The sequence below is a fragment of the Diadema antillarum genome, unplaced genomic scaffold (assembly GCF_040938485.1).
Source record: "Diadema antillarum isolate AM-2024a unplaced genomic scaffold, OU_Dant_1.0 seq00000411_RagTag, whole genome shotgun sequence".
Taxonomy (NCBI): Eukaryota; Metazoa; Echinodermata; class Echinoidea; order Diadematoida; family Diadematidae; genus Diadema; species Diadema antillarum.
Genome location: NW_027271397.1, coordinates 201,096 through 220,857, shown reverse-complemented (window position 1 = coordinate 220,857; position 19,762 = coordinate 201,096). Strand labels below are relative to the sequence as shown.

The following is a 19,762-nucleotide window of genomic DNA, read 5'->3' as shown; positions in this document are numbered from 1 at the left end:
GCCCAAAGTGGTGACACCCTATATAGGCCCTACTCCTTATGTCGTCCTATGGGTGCAAAACAGGGCCCCCCTCTTCTACAGGCCCTGCAGAGCTGTATTTGAATTGATCATAATGGCGCAGAATAAAGCAATGAGAGTTTGATTTGGTTTGGCGTGGTTTGGTTTTATTTTCGCATTTCCTTTCTCCAGATAAAATAAAGGAGAGTATAACATACAAAGCTATACAAGAATGTGTCAATATTATGGGTTCAACATTAATCTCTAATGATGTATAAATCAAAGTAACTTATATGTTCAAGCATACTGTGTTCATACTGTAGTCATGTGTGAACAATTGAGAAATCAATACCCCAGGGGACAGTCATCATAGTCAACAGGGGAAATTAATGTTGCCAACTGCGAATGTCAGGGAGGGTAGGTCTATCATTGTTTTTGTTTTTAGGTCTACGTCTAGATCTACTCTAGATCTAGTCTATCTAAGGCTAGGCCCCTAACTGTTATTAATAGAAAAATGGGTCAAAATTGTCATTCTCTTTCATGACGTCTAATCAGTCTGAGTCTAACTTTAAACTAGAAATATCACTGAAGGTGATTTATACCCCCGCCCCGTGACGACAGTCTTACCCAAGGAATGATCTTTCCTTGATCTTCTGCCATTTAAATGCCGTTACCATGGCAATGCAGCTTCCGACACGTCCGAAAAATATGTCTTGCACATCTTCCCACCAAGACTATTGTGTGTGCCACATTTCATAAGCTTCTGTCAAAAACTGAGGAAGTAGTTCAATCCACAAGATCTTTCCTTGATCTTCCGCCATTAATATGCCGTTACCATGGCAACACAGCTTCCGAGACGTCCAAAAAATATGTCTTGCACATCTTCCCACCAAGACCAATGTGTGTGCCACATTTCATGAGCTTCAGTCGAATACAGAGGAAGTAGTTCAATCCGCAAGATCTTTCCTTGATCTTCTGCCATTTATATGCCGTTACCATGGCAACGCAGCTTCCGACACGTCCGAAAAATATGTCTTCCACATCTTCCCACCAAGATCAAGGTGTGTGCCACATTTCATAAGCTTTGGTCAAAAAACTGAGGAAGTAGTTAAATCTGCAAGATCTTTCCTTGATCTTCTGCCATTAATATGCCGTTACCATGGCAACGTACTTTCGGGTACTGTCAAAAAATGCGTCTTGCACATCTACAACCAAAGGCACACATCTGTACCAAGTTTCATGGAAATTGGGCAAAAACTGAGGAAGTAGTTTGCAACACAAAATTTTCCATCATTTTGGCTCATAATATGTGAGCTGTTACCATGGCAACATACTTTTTGTCTCTGTCAAGAAATGTGTCATGCTGACCTATATCCTAAGACAAAGGTAAATTGGCACCTCGTCTACACCCACCCTGTCCACTGTCCACCTAGTCTAATGCCATCTCGTCTAAACCCACTTCGTCTACTACCAACTCGTCTACCAACCATTTTGTCTATATGCCAATTAGTCTAATTGTCATTTCGTCTACTAGCCATTTTATCTATAGTCCAATTTGTCTAAGTCACATTTCGTCTAACACCCATTATGTCTATTGACCATTTCGTCTATCAATCATTAGGTCTATGAATAAAATAGTCTACAGTTCATTTTGTCTAATAGCCAATTAGTCTACAACCACCTTGTCTAATAGTCAATTAGTCTAATAACCAGTCAGTCTACTCCCAACTCGTCTACTCCCAATTGGTCTACTCCCAACTCGTCTACACCCAACTCGTCTACTCCCAATTGGTCTACTCCCAACTCGTCTACACCCAACTCGTCTACTCCCAATTGGTCTACTCCCAACTCGTCTACTCCCAATTGGTCTACTCCCAACTCGTCTACTCCCAACTAGTCTACACCCAACTCGTCTACACCCAACTCGTCTACTGCCAACTCGTCTACTACCAACTAGTCTACTCCCAACTGGTCTACTACTAGTTATAGTTTTTTTTTTGTTATTTAAGTCTACTTCATCCAGTTTCTTTTTTCCCAGTGAAATAGGTTGAACACTCTTGGTGCCCCATTTGAATTTTAAATTTTTATGTTCTAATTATGACACTTTTTTAGGAAAAAAAGATAATGTCACAGTGTGAAAAACTTGCTGTGTTATTTTTGTGGTGGATGTGTAATTTATATCAGAAGCAATCATGCAGCATTTATATGTCCAAACTCCAACACTCCATCCATTCAACTTTGATACACAATCATAAGTATGGTAAAAATGAAAATGAACACTTTAGAAGTACATTATCAGTATTCTTTATTCTGTCTGCCACATACTGATGTATGTAAACGGTTAAATGCACAAAAAAGGTTGAAACATATGCACAAAAATATGATTCATGTACAATATATAGCTACTACTGAGATGAATAATTTACTAGCCTGCAATGTACTCAATACACGTTTCGCGAGGAACCTAACGAAGTCCACGCGCATGCGTACAAAAACCAGCCAGCACACTGATAGTCTTTGCTCAAGTGACACAATTGGCAATTTCAAAAAAAAAAATCGCATCCCGCCAAGATCGCTGCATGCATGCATGCATGCACGCGCATGGAGGTTAGTTTGCAGGCACAAACCCTTGTTGGTCGTAATAGGAGTCTGCATGTGCCAAGACTAATTATACACGTACCACTGCACTGCAGCCTCTCCCAACAAGGGTTTGTATATACAGACTTCTAAAATCAGTTTCTCACGGTGAAAATCAAACTCCACCCATGTGATTGGTTGCTTTCCAATGTCCATCACCATCTCTTGGGACTTGTCTGGCAGCACCCAGTAACTGGATAATTAGAAAGGCAGATTAGGCAGATATCACCACTCCATGGGTGAAATAAAAACAACACTGGTCAGACCAGGGAGGTGACCTCCCTGGCCAGACAACCCTTATACCAGTGCACCAAATTCCAAGGGGTGTATCAGGTGACCTTTTCTTCCTACTCTGCACAGTAGTCCGTATTGTCATCTTTCCCCCTTAATCTGGCTCTTCTGTAAACCATGGAGTAACATATTATGCAGATATATGTGGATTCATTCACGTGTAAACCATGAAATGACTAAAATGTAATGAGATATTTTGGGGGCATTATTTACTATTCTGAACAAGATTTCAAGGCATGTTATAACTTTTTGCAACAATTCATGAGATTCCCCTTATCAAAAGAGCATACATATTATTCTAAGAGACGAAAATCAAATTTTTGAGATGGTCAAGATATCCCGAAACAGAGTGGTCCTAATGAAATGTGGGAAATTTCTTTTATATGGACCACCTTGCTTTACTTTGTTTTTGGATATTTCCAAATCCGACTTTCATCAAATAGAATTTTAACTTCTGTTTGATAATAATATCTCGAGTAGTTTCTATCTTGCAAAATGTCAAAAGCTGAATCATCATCTCAACCAAAATTACCATCCTTTAACACCTACTTGTTTTCTTTTTCTCGCTGGTATACTGTGTACTCATGGGCCCTAACACAAACCTAGGTTCATTGTAAGTGTATACCAACCTAGTGTATATGACAATCTAAAATTGATACCCTTGAATTTCATTATGTGTAGGTTCTGAATGAAACCTTAATTTTGAGAAAATCAATACTGAAAAGCAAACAGTTCTTGTGCCTATGCAGGAACCAGACCCAGAAAAACATTTTACTTCTAAGAGGTTTTCTACTTCCAGGAGGAATTTTTAATAAGTGGAGTCAGAGATGGTCTTCTGTATAACTTCTCTCCCTAGTTTGATCTCTCTCCTAGTAAGTTCCGACAGTGTTTCAAATTCACTGTAAATTCCTCCCTATTCATTGGTCTGATAAAACAATACATTTCCAGAGTGAATGTATGTATCCATACATCTTGTAAAACTTGTGATACTGATAGATATCAATGTAAAATCTCCTGGATGCTGCAGTAGATCATAACTTGCAATTGATTGCAATTCTCTATTCTATACTAGTTAAAATCATTTGCTGGTTGCCATCAATTTTTTTCCATCTTTATTAATTGCAAAACACTGAAAGAGCTAATACTTAGTTGTTATGTGTTCACTCAAAATGAGTTGAATCTACTGTGTCATAGCTGTAATAATCTAATTAAGTGCTTTTTGGAAATGAACCTGCAGTATGTTGGCAACAACGTAATATTTGTCAGTGTCGTCCAATGTTTTGCCATGATTTACAACATCATTCATATTTTTTTGAATCATTTACAATTTTGTGGATCAAACTTTTTGCTCAGTTGTATTTTTGGATTTGAGTTGCAATTTGGGAATTATGACCACTCTATAGTTGGCCTAATGTTATTTGTTTTGTTTGTTTGATAGATACTTTATTTTCTGCAAATCAATATACATAAACTGAATAATCGTGAACATGGGAAATATACAAAGTATATTTGAAACAGAGTCGTTTGACTTGCATAAACAATGATATAAAAGGAAATTAATGATATTACAGTATGCATGTCTATGCAACTGGGATTACAATAACAATATTATATTTAGGAAATGATAATAGAGAGGGCCGCCATTGTAAGCATTGCTTGAAAAGATGGCCGACCCGAGGAAAAGGTAGGTAGGTAAATTGGTAAACAATACAAATTCTGCTGCGAGGATAGCAGGGGAAAATAAACTCTGATGTGTGAAGGTGGTGAATGTGCGTGCGAGTGCTTGAGAGTGCACAGGGGCAGATAGGCTGGGATTTGGAATGATAAAATTGGTTTGCTGGAAGAGGGAATGACTTACGATGTTGCTACTATTGGGAGACCAACATAAGTCATATAAATTATTCGGGCTTAATTCGTATTTGAAGTATACTGTGATAAAATATGCTTCTTTAAGTTTGCTTTGAATGAAAACAAGGAGGCACACTGTTTCAACTCTTCAGGAAGAGTGTTCCATGTATCCGGACCGTGATGTCTAATCGACTTTTGACAACACTTAGATATGATACATATAGAATTTTCAATATGCCTCTTTCCATTAAACAATATTTTTATGGATAAATACAAAATCACATGAACTGACCTACACTTTGTATCTCCCTCGATTTTTGAGCATTAGACTTAAAATTTGGCACATGACATTGAGGCCGCCATTGTAGAATTTTAGCTTTTGTCATTGTCAACAGTGTTTGCCATGGTAGCAGCATTTTCATTAAAAAAAACATACAAAATTTTGTGGAACAAACTGCTCACTTTTTGAACAATTGATTTGCAAGTTGAGAGACTATAATGATCACTCTTGCATGTTAAAGGACAAGTTCACCTTCATAAACATAAGGATTGAGAAAATGCAACAATATTAGTAGAACACATCAGTGAAAGTTTGAGGAAAATTGGACAATCGATGCAAAAGTTATGAATTTTTAAATTTTTGTGTTGGAACCGCTGGATGAGGAGACTTCTACAGCTTGTGAGTCATATGCGTACAACAGTATAAGAAAATATAAAAGAAAATTCCACATATTTTCACTTTTTTCGCATAATAAAAGAGCAATTGACTTTCTAAAGGCAGGGGGAATAATATTACCCATAACATTTATCGGTAACGAGGTAGGGGAATGTGTACTTTTTTCAAAAGATGGAATTTTGTGAAATTCTCTTTATATTTTCCTTATATTGTTGTACGCATGTGACATCTAAGTTATTCATACACTGCAGTAGTCTTCTCATCCAGCGGGTACTGCAAAAAAACTTCAACAATTCATAACTTTTGAACAGATTGTCTGATTTTCCTCAAACTTTCAATGATGTGTTCTACTAATATTGCTACATTCTCTCAATCCTTATGTTTATGAAGGTGAACTTGTCCTTTAATAGGGCCTACTATTTCATTTTAGCAAGACAGTTGTGTGTGTGTGTGTGTGCGTGTGTGTGTGTGGTTTTCAGTCTGTCTGTTGCCATGACATGAGTATTATCTTACAATTACAGAATTATGTGGATTGATCTAACTCCCTCACTTATTGAGCATTAGAATTGAAATGTCGCATATATGTGGCCGCTACTGTAAAGTGAAGACATGCAAACTTCATCTCTTGTCACTGCTGGTCAATGTATTGACGTGATAACAGCATTTTTTTAAAATTAAACATCATACAAATTGTTAGTTGATTTTTAATAGCTAAACCCAGCAGTTTGTAGGATTGACTTGAGATTTGACACATAATACCAATACAAATTCAATTGCTCAAAGTATTTCTTTCGTCAATATCAAACAATGGGATCCCATGGCAACATCCTTTTTCTATATTATAATTATATGTAATTATATATATATATAAAGAAAAGTAACAAAGCTGCAACAAAGTTCATGCTGTATTCACCAACGGTTTATTTCTTCACACAAATTTTCGAGCGTCTCGCCGCCCTTTCTCAAGTGTTGATAATGATACTGTTGAAGAAATAAACCGTTGGTGAATACAGCATGAACTTTGTTGCAGCTTTCATTTTCTTTTTATCTTGCCAACACGTGGAATACCTTATCAACACACACACACACACACACACATATATATATATATATATATATATATATATATATATATATATGTATATATATTAGAGCTTACTCCCTCAGTCTTTGAACATTTGATTTGATATTCGGTACATGTGACCACTATATAGCATGTTGATACTTAAATTCAATCTTTGCAGTATGGAAAATCCGTGTTGCCATTGTAACGGCATTTTTCATTAAAAAATATTCACTTCTTTCGTCAGGGACAGACAGTATTTGCCACAGAAATAATTAACTTTTTGAATAAAAATCAATCAAACAAAAACATTGCTTACGCTATTTTCCTCAGTTTTGAGAATGTTGTTATAGCTTTAGATTTAGCACATTTTGGTAAACCATTATAGATTTTAGATATGCATATTGAAAAACACATCTTTGTCAATGTTAAATAACGCATTGCCATGGTAGCAACTTTTTTATTTCTGATAAAAAGCATACAGAAGCATTGTGTATTGACCTAACTCCCTCAGTTTGAGGTCCATGGGGTATTAATCACATTTAGTGATAGTTCTAGTCTGTATTGCATGTATTGTTGCTGCCAGTCCTCTGTGGTACATTCTTATTATTTTCTGAGCAACACATTTTTGCTTGTTTGTTTACATTTCAATGAACTTCTGTTGTTGTTTTTGAAAGAAATGTAGGTAGGCTATTGTTCTTTTAAATAAACTGTAATATTCTCTGTTAAAAAAAAAATGGGCGTATATTCCTTGGCAATGTAGCCCACATTATGTGTGGGACCTTGATATTTTGACCTGGCTATAGAAACTTCAAAAATTCATAACTTTTTCTTTTTCTAATTTTGCTCAAACTGTCACTGATATGTTCTAATAATGTTGCTGAATTCTCTCAATCCACATGATTTCAACGTGAACTTGCGCAGTACTTACTTTTACGATATCATCAAAACATATCTAATCTCTTTTCTGTTACTCCCCAAATTAGCCAAAAGCATTACAACATATATAATACTACAGTTATCAGGGTCATGGCTTTATGACAACATAAAACTGTTTAATTGAAATATCAAACAATCGCAAAAAATATTTTGATGATATCGTAAAAGTCAAGTTCACATTGAAATACATGTGGATTGAGAGAATTCAGCAACATTATTAGAACAATAAACACATCAGTGACCGTTTGAGGAAAGTTAGATAAAGAGCAAGTTATAACTTCAAAAATTCATAACTTTGTTATTAGGCTCTATAATATTATCCACATTATTCGTAAGATACATGAACGCCTATATTTATTGACTAATTCAGCTAAAACAGTTTGAATGCATGACAATTATAAATTTGACATTGGTGTCAGATTTTTACTTGAATGGATTGATCCAGGTTATAGCTAATCTTATATCTCAGCTCCTATGGGCCTATTGGCAAACTATTTCGTTGAGATTTTGCTTTGGTACATGTACAACGCATTAGCAATAGCACGACAAGACATTACGTAGGCCTGAAGGGAAAAGTCACCAAATCATTAAGTATAGTAATCTATTACTGTAGATGAATAAGCCTTAGTAGATTTATCTCAAACTTCCAAGAAGGCGAATTTGATAAAATGCATGATAAGCAGGCACCATGCATAAATAGGTGAATTAACTTGGGTTTTTATATATATGTAAACTCGCATTCACAATTAAATCAGAATGTCACATACAATGTAAAAGCTTATTATAGCTATTATCTTTTTTTTCTTAAACAGATAAAGGTTAGGCTCGTATAGACATATCAGTAGTTTTGTACAATCTTGTACAGCCCTTCATGAAATATTATAGAAATATGAAAGAAGGAGTTATATGACACATTGGATAAGTATGTCGGCCAGAGGCCAAGAAAACTATACATGTAAGGTAGACTGATATAAAAAAAAAACACAACAAAAACCTACAAACTTGTTCAGCTATTAATGCAAATGGGGAGTGAATTTTCAATGTACAAAAACAGAGAATGATTTAGGCCTTTTGTAGTATTTCTTTCATAAAGAGATTTATTGAGAGAAAGGTGAAAATAGAGGGAAAAATCATGTTGGTCTTGACATGATTCAGTAATTATGAAGAGTAGACAGACGGACAGAAAGAAAAAAGATCTAGTGAGAGCTTGAAAAGAGAGAAAAGAAGAAAACGAATAAACAGAAAGGGAATGGCTGGGATAGTTCCTTGGTTCCTCATGCAAGGAGGTCTCTAAATGCAGACAGAATGGAGCATTTCTTGCTCTAGAAAGTACATTCCGAGGTGTTACATAACAGTTCAAACCACCATCTGGCTTTCTACTCAGGTTGACCTTTATCTCAGTGGGGGTTAGCCAGACAGGCCCCCATAGGACATGTCAATCACGGTTACTGCATGACAATCCTCTCAGAATGAAGCTCTGCCTAATAAACATGAAAAGGTGTTTCTGGACTCAAAGGCTGTTGGGAGAAGCTACAACACAGGGCCTATGGGACAGTGCCGAAGTGGTGCATATAGTAGTCTTGGCGCAGACTCCTCTACGACCAACAAGGGTTTGTGCCTGCAAACTACATGGAGGTACGGGTGGACTGGGGTGGTCGGTCGAAATGTAATTCTGTTACGTATGACTGACAATTCGTTTGTGATGGAGGATTGTAACTGAGCTAGTTTATCATTATTTAGTTATTTTACGGCCAGAATGTAGACTGGATAGTCATGTCTCACCATTGATTAGTATGTCTTTATATTCAGCATGTGCGGAATAATTAACAACTAGAATAGTCTAATAGTAATATTGATTTTTGTGCTAATCAAGGGCAGGTTTAATATGAATAGTTCATGACAGTGAGACGGACTGGACACTAGACAAAGTGGTATATTCATTATAAGCATGACCAGATGGAAATGATAAGTTTGGGTAAATTGTTGAGAGTAAAACTATATCAGTTGGGAGTACACCAATTGGGAGTAGACGAGTTGCTGGGAGTAGACCAATTGGGAGGAGACGAGTTGGGAGTAGACGAGTTGGGAGTAGACCAATTGGGAGTAGACCAGTTGGGAGTAGACAAGTAGAGAGTAGACCAATTGGGAGTAGACCAGTTGGGAGTAGACCAATTGGGAGTAGACCAATTGGGAGTAGACCAATTGGGAGTAGACGAGTTGGGAGTAGACCAATTGGGAGTAGACCAGTTGGAAGTAGACCAGTTGGGAGTAGACCAGTTGGTTGTAGACCAATTGGGAGTAGACGAGTTAGGAGTAGACCAGATGGGTATAGACCATATTGGGTATGGACAAACTAGGGTTGGACGATATGATAACTAGACAAAGTGAATGTAGACTGAATGACTTGTAGACGAGGTGGGAGTAGACTAACTAGTAGTAGACAAAATAAATATTAGACGACATGGCAAATAGACATTGTGAGTGTAGACGATTTGGCTATTAGATCAATTGATTTGTAGACGAAATGCTCCTTAGACGAGTTGGGTATTAGACAATACGGGTAGTGGGCAAAGTGGCTATTAGACAATATGGGTACTGGACAAAACGAGATGTAGACCAAATGGGTATTAGACTAATCGGTAATAGACGATATGCCAGTAGACCAATTGGAAAATAGACAGAGTGGCTGTAGACGAGGTGACAATAAACCAAGACAAACATTCAATATGAATTCCATGAGAATTGGAAGAACACTGATGAAGCAGTTTTGCCATGAAGCATTTTGCCCTATATTTTACCAATAACATGCCGTTACCATGGCAACGCACTTTTTGCCACTGCGGAAATATGTGTCTTGCACATTAACATATTCAGATGAACATCTGTACCTAATTTCATAAAAATTGATCAAAAACTGTGGGAGGAGTTCGCGACGCAAGATTTGTACCCATTTTTGCCCATAATATGCCGTTACCATGGCAACGTACTTTTGGGTACTGTCAAAAAATACGTCTTGCACATCTACAACTCAAGGCACACATCTGTGCCAAGTTTTATGGGAATCGGTTGAAAACTGAGGAAGTAGTTCACGACGCAAGATTTGCAACGGACTGACCGCCCGACCCGACCGCCCGCCCGCCCGCCCGCCCGCCCGACCGCCCGCCCGACCGACCGCCCGACCGTCCGTTGATTCCTATATACCCCCTTCAAACTTCGTTTGGCGGGGGTATAAAAATCCTTTGAAACATATCGATTATGAGAAATTCGTTGTCTAAACCCCCCCCCCCCGAAAAAAAGAAGTTCTGAGAAGTTTAGATTTTACAATCAATCATAATGCTTAAAATCATTGAAGTTTGAAGTGAGGCGGTCATACTGTTGCATGTTCCGTAGCAGCAGTGTTTTCCACCCATTTTCAGAATCTACTGAAGGCAAAATCGAAACCAAAATTCAACAAAATCGAAACTATAGTCCAAATTGCATTTGATCACAGCAGAATTCTCCCTCATCTAAGGTGGGGAATTGATTTAGAGCCACACTAAATGCCAGGAGGTAAAGTTGAAGTTGATGCATCGCACACATGTACGTGTACACAACATCGAGTACGTAAGACTACATGTGGGGACGTGTCGGGGACGGCTGCAGCAGCCGATGTTGCAGGCTCGTATCCTTTGTTTGCCCGAGGTTGCAGCCTTGTGCAAAATTAAAGATCTGGGCATATATTAGTAAACTGGCCTATTAAAAGAAAAAAATCTTAAGATGCACGCCAGATGATGAACAATCACAACAGCTTACTTGAGCCTTTGGCTATTGTAGGTGAGACAGAAATACTCATGACAGGCTGGTGATGGCATTAATTTACAGGCCTGATGGCGTCTGTCTGACCACAAGAAGGTAACCTGCCTGTAATGGAAAGGTCTGAGTCATGGATGGATGTCCTCACCTTTTTTCTGTTCCATGCTGGAGGTGAACTTGTACTTGCAGTATGTGGACTTGGGCTTCGCTTTTGTTGATGAGGTTTGGGGTTTGGCTGAAGTCTAGATGGAATCTTTTGACCTCTGTAAAGAGTGAATTAAACTGAATTCTCAATAAAAGTAAATATACAGTAATGTACATTAACAAGATCTTTTGCTCCACCATGCAAAAAGTTAACATTTAGAAATGCAAACCATCCTTTAAAGCTTTAAAATAATATAAGCCCTGAAAAAACTCATGGGCTTTCTACTTACACCTAAATACATGATTACACACAACAGTCAGAATAGAAAGCAGACAGAGTTTGTGTGTTTTATGTTTTTATTCATGCCTATGGAAAGTAAAATTTTGAATAAAGAAAAAAGAAAAAACAAACAGTCAAGTCTTTGAAGAAAGGTTGAATGTACATTAGCTGTAGCTGCACTGTGCATGCCAAGTTAAAAAAACAACTCAATGCTACTTCTTTATGTGCCACTTTTGCATGCCGGATTCAGGCGTCGGCATGTCAAGTGCCTGTATTATTTTGCTCAAATGCATAAACCTGCCAATACCAATCAATAAATCGCCAAATGCACAGTTCACTGTAAACATCACTTGTGATTCCATTCCTGTCAATGTAGCTGGCATTATATCTGGCAAGTGACTATCAAGCAGTATTCTCTACTGGATTTGTGAAGAAACTCTAAGTTTCTGTTACAGATTTGTGCAAAAGTCAGGCCTTGACAATAATGTACTGGTTATTCAAAAGCAAAATAGTCATAGATTTGCCATAAAATTGACATCAGGGCAAAGCTTGGCATTGTGTCTTACAACTTTACTCATTACATGTGTGCATTACCACAATATAAAAACTAGAAATGTCTCTATGGTGATTGTTATGCCTCCACCATGATACATGGTTCTCACAATAGGTCTGGAGTACATTTTGACAATGTGTGACGACAATTTCACATAACTGGCAAAATATTAAAATGACATATTTTGTCAAAATGTATTGATTTTTTTACTTTCCTTGAACTTGGTTTTATTGGATAAACGACTGTATTTGTCTAAGAGAGCAGAACAATTTGGGGATTTGAGGATTTTCACTTGACTTTTGATCCTTTTATATTTTATTATTTAAGTTTATGCACTGAGTAATTTCCAGGGTAGGCAGAAAAGGTGTAATTTCAGTATCAAATAGTAAAATTTTAAGATTTTATCCTGGTCTTTGACCCTTGAACTGTTTACATGTCTGAATAGAGAAATATGTGACAGATTTTGTTTTCATTCATTAATTTTGTACACGCATAGAGACTATTGCATGGTATTATGCATTCTAAGAACTGACTAACATTATTATTATTATTATTGAACTTTGACCCCATGACCCTAAAATTCCCAAGAGAATCACTGTCAGGCAGTACATGCATTTTGTAAATATTTTCTAAAGCTTCATGATGATACCTTGGCCACTTTCGTAAAATGGAGGGAGAACTGAAATTTAGCATGTTAGCTTGACCTTAGCCCTCTTGGCAAAAACCTTTCGCAGGGAATATCCATCGGTTTATACCTGTATACACTCAGTTTCAAGAAAAATCCTGCAGGTATTGCATCGATATGAGGGTAATGGTGAAATTTTGAGGATTTGACCTAGACCTTTGACCATGTGACCCCAAAATTCCAAAGATAATCACTGCCAGCCAGTACATGCATACAGTACCAAGTTCCACCAAGATACCTTGAACCATTTCCAAGATATCTATGAGGAAAAAGTGAAACTTTAACATTATTGACCTCTGACCTCATGACTCGAAACTCTCTGGTGAATCTTTATTTAGTAGTACATGTATACACTAAGTTTCAAGAAAATACCTTCAGGCATTGCATAGATATGGGGGAAATAGTGAAATTGTGACCTTTGCCCTTGAGCATGAGCACTCACAAGTTGATAGGAACCACTTTACCCACTCATTCATTTACATGCCAGGTTTCATTCTAAAGGATACCTCAAACAGTTTTTCAGTTACGCTGTCCACAAAATTGATTACAGATGGAAGGACGGACAGACGGACAACCCGAAAACTTAATGCCTCTGGCGACACTTCGTGGCGTAGGCATAAAAACAATGTACTCCCCAAATCATGTCTGTTACGGCACAAATTGTCACTCCTGCACAATTTGTCGCCCCCGGCATGGGGCGACAATATGTGCAGGGTGCTGATGGCACAAATTGTCGTCCCTGCACAATTTATTGCCTGGCGACAAATTGTGCTGCTCGTGCAGTTCCCAATTTTTGACCTCAATGGCGACAATTTGTGCAGGTAAAATGAAACATAGCTGCACAAATTGTTACCGGTTGTTGTCTTCAAGCTGCAGAGGATAATGCTAAGATGCACTATGCATTATGTGGTTGGAGCAGTTGCTCCTGTGTTACAATGTATGTTTGGGTGAGGTGGGTCGTCATTATCAGAACAAACCTTCATTCATTAATTGACACTGTAAAAGTGGAAATTTTCGCGGTGCTGAAATTTTTGCGCATTTCGCATAATCAGAAACTAGCGTGATAATAAAAGCATGTGAAAATTTTTGCTTGCCATATGTTCCTGTAGTTGATGTCTTAATACCCCGGAATTAAAAACATGCGTAACACTTCTTATCCGGCCGAGCGCGAAAACTTAGTTGCTTGAAAATATCCACTTTTACAGGACACAAAATAACCCTTTTTTAGAGTTCAGTGTACATAAAGTCACGATGCCTACCCTATTAATGCATACAAAGAGGCAGTTGTGCTCACTTCCACATGCTGTTATAACATTTAGTATGTTATCAACATGCATATTACGATGACATTGATTGCGACGATCGTACGAATACTAACATATATTTTTCTCACACTATTCCCCCTTGTTATGCTGTCACACACAAACGCACACACTGCATGCATACTATGCATGAACGGGGACAGTATGAGCCACGCAGGGATGGTGACTCTCCGCATCGCACTGAAGGCGAACAGTGGTAAGTGCATGAATAGAAACTGATGATGCTCGATTAAAGATGACCGCCTCTGCGCTACAATACGTCTCACTGCATTAACGTCAATTACCATTAAGTCGCCACTACCTAAAGTCGGCAGACATTCACATCCCACGTAACCCGTGCCGCTATCAGAGATCACTGGAGCGACGGATTTTCATCGCTCTCCAATCGTAATTCATCTCTTTCCTCCATAAAAACACAAATAATTGTAATCCAAATGTATTTTACCATATGTAACAGGTGACAAAACCATTTTTAATTTGAGGATGTTTTTGATTTAGAATTGATTTCAGGTGGCAGATTAATACAGTTTTTCTAACCTGATGATGCACAATGTGTCCTACATTGAAGTGTGTGTATAACACACATGCTAATAATACTTGGTGCTTTATGGGCGGCGAACTAATTCAGTGCCTATCGCTAGTTTGCTAACCCGGAAGTGCATAGAAAATACACACAAGTGGTGAATATGCGGTAATTGACGTTAGAACAGCAAATGTACAGATTGCAGCAGGCATAATCTATCCGGGAACTGGTTAGAAAATAATCCTTCTGGGCAATTCCGCGGTTAGTAACGTTACATTTAAAGAAATTTAGATATTTATTTTTATTACTAAATCACCATTTATTCATTTCAAGTCAAAATCATGTTAAAACATGTTCATCCTTCCCAGGTCTATGATATAGAAAAGAATGAGAACAATCCAATAAATATTAGAATTGCTATGGCAACTAAAAGGGCTGGTTAGTAACATTACGAAAAAAGGACATGACAAAAATATCAATGTCTTGTAACAAAAAGTGTGCAAAATTTCAAGTTACTTCAAACAAAGTGTTGCATTAATTTCAATTATTGCATCATGGCAAATGTTCATGCAAATATTCTAGCAGTTCGACCGATAATTTATTAGCTAGACCCTCAAATGCATGGTTAGTAACGTTACGGTTAGTAACGTTACATTTGTCCGGAGTAATTCCGCAGGTCATTTCACCCTTTTGTAATTGACAAAATGTCACATGACTTCTGGAGTATTTAAATATATTCATCTTTTACCTTTTAGCAATAATTTGAGGAAAAAACTTCAAAGCAACCCACTGTAATTGGCATTTAAGTGAATTTCAGCATCCCCCGTCCCACATGTACATTTTAAATGATGGTTTTAGATCTCGCAAAATCAATAAATACAAAAAATAAAATCTACTGAATTTGAAAGACCTTAGTGATTGGTGAACATCCATGGCATTAGTTGATACCTAAATTAAAGAGTAAGATAAAGAGGCACATTTCTTTTATCCATGTCATGTCCACCTAACTGCGGAATTGCCCTTCTGGTATTAAAGGAAATGAAATCCCTGCAAATGTTTCTATGGATATACCTATTATTTGTTGACATTTATGATGAACAATGGAAGTGTTTTAGCCAGATTTATCCCGATAAAGCAGTTAATAGTTCTGATTAAGCGGTGGAAATAATGTGTGAAAAATTTGTTACATCAAATTTTGTTGCACTTAAGCAGGGTTCCCGCTAAAGCGGTTCCGGATTAACGGGTTACTCTAGAAACAGGTTGGAAAATCACTGCATTTCAATTCCTCTGAACTTGTTCCTTGTCAACATATCGAGAACACATTATTGCAGACTACTGAGCGATGTTATCTTGCCTCCGATATGAGCCAGCTCTCCCGAAGCAGCTGCTGCTAGCACGGCTGGCCTTTGCATCACATGCACAAAACCACAACTGCACGCGATCTAAACGTCACTAATGTTGTGTTGGGATCGGTTAATATTTTGAGAGGTACACAGCAAGAATGACTTGCGACACAGTTCTGTTTGATTACCAAGAGTACTTTAATCTAGAGGCGTTTAGGAGCGATCCTCTCTCTTTGAGCGTCCGAATGCAAGTCCTCTTCTTTGCATGTTTACACCTTGTAATTCTCTTCATACATTCAATCATACACATTGGTTCTACTGTTGTATTACACATTGGGCCGAATGCATAAAACAAGCAATTGCTTGTAAGCAACGTTGCTTCAAGCAAAAGCACAAGCTCATCTAGCAAAAGGTCTAGCTCAAGCAATTGCTTAAATCCATATATGCATAACCTTTTGCTTGTGCTTATACCTTTTGCTTGTGCTGCACAAGCAATTGCTTGCATTTTCAACAAAAGGGACATACAGGCTTATTCCCATCACTCTCTTCTGGTAGCCCGGATCTGCCAGATCGCATGTGGAGAGAGGTCTCCTTGCTCTCCACCAAAGTCAGACACCCTACCTGCCTGTTTTTCATCACATTTTGCGTGCTAACCACTGGACATTCCCGTTGTTGAAACTAAAAAGTTTCGTACACTACTTAGGAGTAATTTCTTGTAGATTTATACCACTCCTGCACAAGTGTGGTCTTTCTTTTATGCATATGAAAATGATATACTTTAAAGGGAACGTCCCAGTTAAGCAAAAGCTCAAGCTCATTTTACAGAGCTTGGAAAATCGTAAGCAATTGCTAGCAAGAACAAGCAAAAGGTATGTTTTATGCATACGTTTTCAAGCAAATGCCTGGTCTCTAAGCAATTGCTCGCGGGCAGCAAGCAATTGTTTGTGCTTGCTAGCAAGAGCTGCTGCTGGCAAGCAATTGCTTGTTTTTATGCATACGGATTTGAGTAAAAGGCTAGCACAAGCAATTGCTAGCGTTTATGCATCCGGCCCAATATGAATGGGTGAATGGGGGTGGAGTCTTCATGCTAAAGAGAGGTTTCAATTGGGCAAACCTTGGTTGTTATAGGAACAAAGACTGGACTATCTTTATTAAGGAGGTAGTATTCTTGGTTTTGGATTTAACAACAATTCTAATACCCCGTTTATACTAAGGAAAAAGCGGGTTCTGAAACCCCCTGTAGCCGCTTCGAGCAGGCTTTCAGCTCAGCATAAACAAACAGATTTCAGAAAAGGCGATCCGATCGGGTCGGGTCTGAAACCTCCTATGGGGGGAGGTTTCAGAACCCGCTACAGCAGGCTCGAGGGGGTTCGACTGCAGTATAAATGCAAAGGGGGTTCGAGAAGCCGCTTTTTGGCTGACCCGAGGAAATGGCTGAAGGTCATCACCTGCTTACATAAACAACCCAGCCATCTCGACCAATCCCCGCTGCAGAAAGTCTTTCAACTTATACACTGTCACTCAAAAGCCCGCGCCATAAATCAGAGGGGAGGAGAAGGTCGGGCCTGCTAGGATCTGCTAGGGTCTGCTTTTGGCAAGCAGTATAAACAGACAAGAGGCTGCTTTTTCAGAGTGGGTTTTCGAACCTCCTCGAGGAGGCTCTGAAACCCGCCAGCACTATAAACGGGGTATAAGTAATCAGTGGGGGAAGGGCAGGATGTTGGGTTTGACTTAGCCTGGTCGTAAATTAGATGGGGCTAGGAGTACAATGTATACTCGAGGGATGATGAAGGTCCATGTCTCACTGGATGAGGTGGAGAGGATTGGTAGGGGTCATTGACTGGCCAGAGGTGAAGAGATGTATCCGGTCATAGTGGAATGGGAGGGGGTAGTGATAACTTTGTGTATACATTGTACATCATTACACAACACTATAGGTCACGTTCCATCTTTTAATATGTCTTACAGGGGTATATTTTTAAAGATTTCTTTGCTATCATGTGACCAGCACATTGAAGCCTTGCAGTAGCAAGCCATGGCTCTAGTGACTGCAACTCAGTAAATTTTAGAAATTAAAAAAAAAAAAAAATTTAAGTTGAATTCTGATCAAAGAAAAAAGTAGCAAAAAAAAAAAAACTAGAAATGTCGCTATTGTCGCTATGGCGACTGATGCCTCCGCCATAATGCATGATTCTCCCAATAGGCGTATAGTACAATGTCTTCACAATGTGTGATCCATGATAGTTTCACATGTATACAGTAACTGGCAAAATATTGAAATGACAGGTTTGTCAGAAATGTCTTGAACTGGGTTTGCTATAATTTTCTAAGAGTGCAGGTACACAAATTTGGGGAATTTTTGGGAAGTTTAGGCATTGAGTAATTTCCAAGGTATGACGAAAGAGTGTGATGACGGTACAAAATAGATTTTTTTAGGGGGGGGGGAGGTTATTGAAGACTGACCTTTGACCCTTTACCTTTGACCTTTTGGCTGGAAATTTCTGGGGAGAATCTCCATTAGGTATTGCATAGGTATTAAGTTTTGAGGAGTTGACCTTGACCTTTGACCCTTGACTATTGACCCATGATCCCTAAATTCCCTAGATAATCCCTGCCAGACAGTACATGCGTATGTACAAGTTCTACGAAGATACAATAAACCATTTGCGAGAAAAGTGATATTGCAACATTTTCACCTAACCTTTGACCTTTTGACCTTTGACTTTATAACATGAAACTCTCTCTGGAGAATCTTTACGCAGTAGTACATGTCTACACCAAGTTTCAAGAAAATACCTTCGGGCAGTGCATAGATATGGGGGAAATTGCATCATTTGTAGCATTTGACCTTGACCTTTTGACCTTTGACCTCTTGCCAATGTCACTAAAATCTACTTAACTAATTGTCCCATCATACATCATCCTTGGACCAAGTTTGGTGAAAGTTGCTTCATCCAGTTTTGAGTTATCACGTAAACACATAAATTTTAGGATTTGACCTTGATCTTTGACCTTTGAACTCTGTCCAATTTCACTGAAAAACTAATCAAGTAATTGTCCCATCATACATCATCCTTCAACAAAGTCTCGTGAAATTTGCTCCATCCAGTCTTGAGTTATCGCGTAAACGGATAAAATTTCATTTGACCTTGACCTTTGACCTTCAACCAAATTCAACCAAAATCTAATCAAATAATTGCCCCATCATACTTCATACTTGGACCAGGTTTGGTAAAATTCCACTAAATATTACTCAAGTTATCGCGTAAACGAAAGCGGACGTATGGACGTACGGACAACCCGAAAACATAGTGCCTCCTGCACCACTTCATGGCGGAGGCATAAAAAAGAGCTGACAAAAATTGCATTGAATCACATGGGAACTTAGGCCGATTTTATGCTCAATTTGCAAAGACAGGATCAGCGTTTTGAAAAGCTGATTCAAAACCCTGTTCACAGGAGCACCGTTTATGTTCACTTTGTTCAAGCCTTGGAAAGAGCGCTAGCGATTGCTTCGTTGACCTATGCAGAGGCAGGTCAAATTGGGGTCCGTGCAAATTGGGGCGAAGTTCTCACCTGAATGAGTGCACTGTTCAAGTTTTAACTGGCCACATGTTTTGATATCATATCTAAAATACAGGATACAGGGGAAACTCGTTATAACGAACA

At 38.3% G+C, this 19,762-nt stretch overlaps 1 protein-coding gene across 1 annotated transcript in view; it reads right to left on the bottom strand.

Annotated features, from left to right (window-relative positions):
* Nucleotides 1–19,762, bottom strand: part of LOC139732301 (multiple myeloma tumor-associated protein 2 homolog) — a gene marked incomplete at its 3' end in the record, with an annotated part of 61,855 nt that overhangs the window by 15,148 nt on the left and 26,945 nt on the right. The window contains exon 3 of the mRNA XM_071643171.1: nucleotides 11,392–11,506. Within this exon, the coding sequence (XP_071499272.1) occupies nucleotides 11,392–11,506 (115 nt within the window). The remainder of the gene's footprint in view (nucleotides 1–11,391; nucleotides 11,507–19,762) is intronic.